The sequence below is a fragment of the Drosophila albomicans genome, chromosome 3 (assembly GCF_009650485.2).
Source record: "Drosophila albomicans strain 15112-1751.03 chromosome 3, ASM965048v2, whole genome shotgun sequence".
NCBI lineage: Eukaryota > Metazoa > Arthropoda > Insecta > Diptera > Drosophilidae > Drosophila > Drosophila albomicans.
The window spans coordinates 39,141,774-39,150,348 of NC_047629.2; the positions used below are offsets into that span (position 1 = coordinate 39,141,774).

Here is an 8,575-nt window from a genome sequence, read left to right on the forward strand (position 1 = left end):
GCACATCTAAATCTCTGAAACTATTAAAGCTACAGCTATAAAATTAGTTTTAAATATCTTCATTGCTTGAAACGTACGCAAGAATATAGAAAACTAATTGAGTAGCTCAATTTTCAAGCAAATCTGCTTAGATTTATTTATAGAAATGTTTTGTAATGGAGACTACACGTGTTTTAACTATTGAGAACTGTTTAGAAGTAGCTGTTTTCAATGCTTAAACAAAAAAGCTCTGTCCCACTGGCTATCTGTGTGTATTTATTGATTTGTATCTATCGATCTCTCATAGTTAAAGCTACAACATATGCTTTATATATTTTTTGGATTGTAGCACTATTGTGAATTAAGAATACATTTATATGGCAAATCAATTGTACACTTACATTTTTGGACATGCCAATTCAATAAAATAAATTGTTGTTGTTGGGAAGAAGGCCACAAGAGCTGATGGAAGACTGCTTGCACTGCTTTATTATAGACACTGCTTTAAAAACACCTTTAATCAGTCGGTCTGTCTGTCCATTGATTTAAGCAGCTATATCTCTGAGGCTATTATAGCTATAGGTACAAAAATTGCCTTAAATAATTTTTAGGTTATAACGTATATGTTGATTATTTTAGAATTAGGCCAAGTGTTAAAATTTAGTAATTAAAATGATTAGTACATTTTTGAGTTATTTATTTGATTTTACATTTGTTTGCCTAAAGTTTGCAGCAGTTTGCATTACTGCGCATTGAAGAGACTCTTGACGGTGGCATCGGTGATGTCGATGGTCAGCTTGTAGTAGCCTTCGCGTCGCAGAGCGCGCTCCTCGTCATCGGCAACGCCATAGATGTCCTCGATGGGCTGCATGATCTCCGATTCGTTGGGCAGGAGCAGCTTGCGCGCATCCTTGCGAAACACGGCTACTGCCTTGACCATGCTGTGATGCGCCCTCGCTACTTGATGGAAATTCAAAGTCTTGCGCTTCGCTGACATTTTACTCTGAATGCGATCGAGGCGCGCAATCAAACGGAGTAAAATAAAACGCGAGAAGCGATCCTTGATCTCAAGCAGCGTGAGTTCAGTGCTACGACGTTGCCCCAAAGGATGCACATAGGCAGCAACAATCAAACCCACAAATACAACATTGATGCAGAGTATCGTGAGCAGCACGCAGAGCTGAAAGAAGTCAATGTCTGCCGTGCTTGTGGCATAGCACGCTTCACTTAGCTGCTTCCACGACATCAGATCGTAGTTGTGAACCTTCCACTCGTACTGCAAATAAGCGGTTAATAGACTCACAAAGCAGCAGCAGATCGAGATGAATGGATAATGCTGGTAGAAGAATTCGTTTAGCGATGTTCGCAGTTCACGCAGCAGATTCATCTTGCTTATGTTCTTGGCTATTGTTGTCGGATAGTTCCGATTTTGTGCGCTTTTTTTTCTCACTCTCCAAATTTTGAGCGTATTGTGCCGAAATGAGTTGTGCAGCGTGAGCTACTGAGTCGAAAGTCTCTCATTGAGTTTGAGTGAACTTTGACGTATAAGAGTTGCAGTTCACTGCTTGCAGGGGCAAGCTGTGCACTCCGTATCGAACTTGAGCACAACTGCTTGCTAGCTGGTGCGCTGCTTTGCAACGCGTTCGAACTTGCAGGATTGGGTTTGAAGGATGTTTTCTCCTGCAACTTGTCAGCTTGTGGATGCTATAAGCTTGCAACTTGTGCGCTCAGGCTGCTCACACAACGCCCACAACTGCAACGCAACTTGTTCGACTGTCGACTGCTTGCTGTACGCTTTCACCCTCGCCTCAACAAGCAGTTGGCCAAGCTTCAAGTTGCAAGTCTAACGATAATTTCGCCAATCGCGACAACTTTTGCCCGCGATTTGAGACACTGATAAGACAAAATGGCAAAAACGTTGTGGGAATAGACGAGGGAGAATATAGCACCCCCGTCTACCCTCCCTTCCTCTCCCCTTTGCTCCTCTGCTCAGCACTTTTGCCATTTTCGCTGTTTTATCTTGCGCTCATTATTGTCTGGCTTTTCTTTTGCCTGTGTGTGTGTGCAACGCTTTGTGGCAAGCAAACGCAAGTGCATGCAAAACTGCATTTTGTAGACAAGCCGAAACCAAAAACTGCCAACGGAAATATTCAAAAATTGTGCGCGGGTGGCCAGAGGAGAAGTGGAGAAGGGGTGGGAAAGGGAAAGGGGAGGTCTGCACTGCGCTGGTCTGCACTGCGCTGCGCGCTAATAAAAACGTAAAATTTAATGGTTACGGAAGGCACTAAAAAACAGGCTCACCAAAAACGAACTAAAGTCGCGCCACGGCCCAAAAATCCGCCCACGATGGTCTTGAAGAGTGACGGAGAGTGGGGAGAAGGGAGGGGAAGAGTAAGGGGAGACAGCAGCAAGTCGTGGCTGGCAAGTTGGGCGATAACCAAGCAACGAACCACAACCGCACATAGAGCCAAGCGAACGGAGGAACTGTAACTACGCCAACGCCAACGCCAACGCCACCGCTGCCAACACCGCTTTTGCCACAACGGCCAACATTGCAACCCCCTCCCCCTCTCTCACTCTCTGACATCGATGTAGACGCAGTGGAGCGCCCATCCGTGCACGTCAAACGCAGACAACTTGAAAAATGTAGAGACAGCGCCGCAGTAGTTGAAACACGCCAAAAAATATGCAAAAGTAAAATAAAACAGACGCATTCGGCTTCGCCTTTGCCCTTCTCCCCCCAAAAATGGATCGACGGGGCAACAGGACAGCTCGATGGACGGACGGACGGACAGCAGGATAGCAGGACACATAGACAGACAGAGAGAAGGACGAACGGACAGCCAGACAGACGGACAGACAAACGGAGAGACGGAGGTCTGGACAAAACGACGCTCGACAACGTTCGACATTTGACGTTATAGGTTTTTGGGTTCTGTTGTTTGGCAGCAACGACAGCAACAACAACTACTACAACTACTACAACAACAACAGCATTGCACAATATTTTGCAGCCTTGCCCCTCGGCCTTCTTTGCTGTATCTTTTATTTAGTTTTTCCTTTTTGCTTTTTTGAAGTCTTTTTTTTTGTGCTGTCCACTTGACTGCAACAGTAAGCAAAGAGGCCTATGAGGTGATGCCCGACTTGAAGATACTCCTTAAGACAATTATAATATTGTTAAATCAATTAATTGAGATACGAACATTTTAACGGATGTTTTAATATTTTCAAGATATGAAAAAATAATACAGAATAATAATAGTTACAGAATAAAAAATATATGATAAGGATTTTAAATCATATTATATTTAAAATCAATTAAATATTATATATGGTGGTAAATGGTGATTACAATCATTTAAATTCTGACTAAATGTCTATAAGAATTTTGGATAATGCACACTTTATTATACATTGCAAAATTTTTTATATATCTGGCGTAGTATAAATATTATAAATAAATAAAATATAAGTTAATAATTCGAAGCCTTATTGCCTTCTCTGTTCTATCTTGATCAAAGTTCCCTAGATGTTTAAGTTTGCTATTCGACTAAATATTATAAAATTGTATTGATGTGAGCAACTTCAGTAATAAAAATAATTCATTTCATGGCAATATATTAATGCTTAGTGTTTTCTATCTCGCTTAGCAAATGAATAATTCACAAACATAAATGTGTGTTCGAACAAAAATAATGGTTAATTTCCACCTTAATATGCAATTGCACTTTAAAACTTTAAAATATTGTCATATATATTTAGATGAAATACTCATTTATATTTATGAAGTTAGTACAATTTATTATATAATATTTTTGAAATTATTTACTACTTTGGTCTAATGTATATTTGGAAATAAAAAATAATTAAATAAACTTAAAATGGAACTATAAATGTTGTGATAAGTTTTAAAAAACTCATCAAATTTATGAAAGCATAAAATATGAGAGGAAAAATATAAATATTTCTTGTTCTTAGGCGTAGAGTATAAATTTTAATTAAAATGTATAGGATTCATAGGAGTTATAATCCTACTAACTTTATGGTTTATATGTGCAATAAAAAACAGTGTTCTTTAATTCCTATTTTTGAATTCTCGTCAATAAGTCTAAAAATAAATGTACTTTCAATGATTAAGATTCTCTTCTCTTAAGATTCCTCAATTTCTTAGCAAGATGTTCAACAACACCTCATTGACACTTGTTTAGCTCTTGATTGAAGCAGTTTGATGAACTTCGCATACCCTGTGCTCAAGCAAGCAGTTCAACAGCAAACAGCAGCAGCAGTCCAAGTAGAAGTTGGAGTTGGAAAGAGACGGAGTGAGGCGACGCAATGTGAAGCGAGCAGAGTTGAAAAGTCAGTTGTCGCAATGGCTGACAAAGTTATGTGGCCTGCAAGTAGAGGTGTCTGGGCCAACAGTTGCAGTAATAGCAACAAGAACAAGAACAACAGTTACAGTTACAGTTACAACGGAGTGCATGGAGCAGAACGCGACGCTAACCCAATGGACAGCAATTTGCGCCACTAAACGAACTGACAAAGCGACTGTATAGTATGTGTGTGTGTGTGTGTGTGGGTGGGCGACGGCGAGTGTGTGAGTGTGTGCGTGTGCGTGACTGCTTGTCTGCAGCTGTAATTAGGTTTGTCCGCTTTGCCCAGGCGTCGACCGCGCGCTCAAACAAAAGTCAGCAAGCAGTCGCGCGCAATTACAACTGGAACTGCACTGCAGTGCAGTCAAAGGGTGGAGTGGGTGTGGGGAAGCAGTGCATGCGTGCATTGCAGCGTCAGCCGAAAAGTATGCTGTAAATAATTCACAAAATGGTCTGGTTTATTGCGTATTTAGCACTGAGCCTCGTTTTCGATTTCGGTTTCGGTTTCAACTTCGGCGCGGCTTCGGAAATGTTTTGCCTTGTTTACATCGCAGTGCATAAATTTGCAATTGCACGCATACGCATACAAAACGCAGAAGAGGGATAAGGGAGGGGGAGGGGAACTGTATCGCTTATTGTGTGCAGCGTATATTGAGTCCAATGTGCTGTGCGCCTCAAATTAGTAGCGTGCCGAAAAATCTGCATTGGACGCCCAACAAAGTCGGACAACAAATTTTGTAGCTAACAGCATTTTCAAGTTTTATCGTTACGTGTCTGTCGCGCCAGAGAGTGTGTGTGTGTGTGTGTGTGTGTGAGGTGGCAGCCATTGTGTCCTTGGCCCAGCGAGAAAGGGAACTATTTGTGAGTGGGGTTTTCCTTTTTGTTGCTGTTGCTGTTGTTGCTGGGCGTTGCACGCACCCAGATCCCAGTTAAAATTTTCCATTTACCATTTACCAGTTGCCAGTTGCCAGTTGCGAGCCTTGTCTATTTAGCTGTGCTGCATACAAAATGCACATAAATTGTCATGTTGCCCTCCTCCCTCCTCCCACCTCCCCCCTTCTCCTTCTCTTTCCCATCGCTGTCTCTCTATCATGGCCATGTGCCGGAGCATATTTATATTGATTTTCGCGCCGAGCTTTTGCGAGCGTGTCCCTGGCTCTGACTCTGGCTCTGGGTCTCTGGCAATGGCACTGGGAGCGACGTCAGTTTGTTGTTATGTACTTTGGCTTTTCAATTTTGGTGCGCTCGAGACTCGTTTCCTGCTCATATTATTATTGTCGTTGCTGTTGTTGTTCTTGTTCTTGTTGTTGCTGTTGCTGTGTTGCACAGTGTTTTGTGGGTGCACAATAAATTGAGCCGAAATTGCATCAGCAAAATTAACAGTTTCGCGTGCGTTAATAGACTTTTCCATTTTGGGGGCGAACGCAACACCACAACACCGCAACACCGCAGCGCGGCCTCGTTTGTCGAGTGACGTGGGGCTCGTCGTTGATAGCCATCAATGGGGCCATGTGGTCGTTATGTTGCCTCTAACGCATTTAGAGACTGAATACCCATAAATGCATTTTTGATAGCCGAACATAATCTTTGCCAATATATTTACCTTGCTTTATCTGCTATTGGTCTGACTAGTTTTTTTTTTTAACAATTTATCGCAAGGAATTTCAATAAATTGCGCTTTGATAAGGTTAGCATAGTTTTAGGCGCGTTGAAAAATACATCAAAATTTGCAATTTTATTGAAGTTTGTCTTAAGTGAAGTGACGTGAATAACTCATAAGTAATAGAAAATATATTTACTAAATAAACTTTGTCTTATTTGTTGTGTTGGGTTTATTCAGTTAAGTAGCATTTTATTAAATTTTCTTAAACTATAATTAAGCACAGCTTAAAGGCACATGCAAGCAGTGTACACACCGAATCACAGCTTAAAGCCTTACGCAAGCAGTTCCTCACCCACCTAATATAGATTGCTTCTCTGTATGGCTGCACTGCAAGCAGTGCTGGATCCCTTGACACTGATCGAAGAGCTTCTCTTGCTGCCCTGCTCTGCTCTCTTAACAAATATGAAAGATGAGTTTATGCTGAGCAACATTATGAGCAAACATTACTTTATTTTGCGTTGGCATTTGCACAGATTTGTCAAGAGAACACAACATTGCGCAAAACTGCGCGCGAGTGAAACTTGTAAATTATTATTTTGGCTCTTTGGCTCATTAGGCTGCTTCAGCTTGCAGCAGTTTTTCGTTTGCCACATTGCTACTTTGCCAGTTGGTGGGGGGAGGCGGGTGCATTGCGACATTTGCATGGGCAATTAATCTGAGGGCGTGGCATTAAAATGGCCAAGTGGCAGCTAGCAACGAGATGCGAGATGCGCAACTTTCACAACTGAAATTTTAATGTGCAGCTCTAACAATAAGCAAAACCACTTACTTAGTCACAGCAATGGCTAATTTGCTGCTCAGTGCAGTGCGAGCAGGACAGGAAGCACAAAATGCTACTTCAAAATATGCAAAATTTGAAATAATCTTGCGAGTGAGCAAGACAAAGAGAGAGAGAGAGAGATGGGGGAGGAGAGGAGAGTAGAAGTACTCACGCAATCGGCAACGTGTCGCATTTGTAGTTAGACATAATTGTTAATTACCCGAAACCATTACCACATTAAAGGCCATAAAATGCAACACTAATTGCTTTACGCTAGGACTCGACTCGACTCAGCTCTTTGGCTCTCTTGCCCTTCAGCTCCTCTCGAGTCAACATTTTCTATTTGATTATGCAGTCAGTGTGCTGCATGTGTGTGTTTGTGTGTGTGTCTAAGTGTTATGTTCGTATGTAACGTAATATGCAGAGCAACAATAGTTATGCCCTGGACTAGCTATCGAGTGTGAGTGAGATCGAGCGAGCGCAAGAGAGAGCAGCCAGAGAGATGTCATGGCAAACATGCATTCGAAATCGCACACAGCGAGAAGCGAGAAGCAATAAGAACAACAAGAAGAGCAAGCACAGTAAGAACAACAAGAACAGCAAGCGCAGCAAGAACAACAACAATAACAAGAAGAAGTTGAGCTGCAGTGTAGCATATGATTAATATTTCAAAATTACACTGACATGCAAAGTGTCAACTCATTTTGAGCTATGTCTTTCCCGCTCTCTCACACCCACCCATCATTGGCACTGCAGCAAAGAGCTGACAAAGAGCACGAAGAAAAATGGTGTAAACGTTTTGTAACAATTCACTTCAGCAACAGTAACATGCACACACACACACACACAATGAACTGATGACAGCGATATGGAGGCCAAAGGTAGGCGTGAAAATCGTGAATTAAATGAAATATTTATTAGCCCAGGCTTCAAGTCACGCGGACGTCGCACGCGATTCAATTGAAATTACCGCAAGGCAGCAGCGCGACAGAGACAGAGCTATTGCAATGGTGGGTGCGTGAGAGCGAGCGAGTGAGCTGTGGCATTTATTTAATTATTGTAACATCATCTAGATACGAGTGTAACTGTAACCACAGAGCGACAGCACAAAAAAAGCATAAAACAAGACATGGGCTTAAGCCACAATAAGTGGGAAAGGGACAAAAGCAGAATGACAACAACAAGAAGAATGGAAAGAAGAAGAAGCGCAGCAGCAGCAGCTTCATCAATGACAAACGAGGGTCGTTCATCGATTATGCTGCCTGACTTACATAATTGCATTTGCCGCCGCTGCTGATGTTGCCTCGGCGCCCAAGGATGTTACAATCTATGTGTATAACGACCAGACAAGGACGCAGTTACAACGAGCAGCTTTCTTTTTTTATTTGTTCCTTGAAAATAATTAAATATTCATTCGTTTATGCTTAAGCTTTTCTTACAATGGCGCTGCCCTTATTGAAGTTTTTAAGTAGTCATCAAGTGTCCCACTCCAATCATAGTTTCGTTCAAAGAGCGCAGAGCACTTGAAGCGAGCTTAACGAAATTCGAGAGAGAGAGAGAGAGAGGGAGAGAGAATGAGACAGTAGTTGGTTGTTTGTGCTTGGGTGATATTTCAATCGTTTTCAGCCCACTGTCAGACTTGACGCATAGAGAGAAAGAGTAAATAAATTGAAAAGCTTTTTAATTGATTGCTCTACTTAAGGTACACTCTCCTCCTCTCTACTCTACTCACTTCACTACTCTTCTCTATTTGGTTCGGTATTTGATTTTGCGTTTTGTTTTTGGGGGGCCAAACATTTTTTG

The 8,575-nt window shown here is 41.8% G+C and overlaps 1 protein-coding gene across 1 annotated transcript; it reads right to left on the bottom strand.

Moving 5' to 3' along the window:
• Window positions 1-638: 638 nt before the first annotated feature.
• Window positions 639-1,478, bottom strand: LOC117568612 (uncharacterized). Its single transcript, XM_034249373.2, has one exon. The coding sequence runs from the start codon at window positions 1,364-1,366 to the stop codon at window positions 722-724; it is 645 nt and encodes a 214-aa protein (XP_034105264.1). The 5' UTR covers window positions 1,367-1,478; the 3' UTR covers window positions 639-721.
• Between the last annotated feature and the right edge of the window lie 7,097 nt (window positions 1,479-8,575).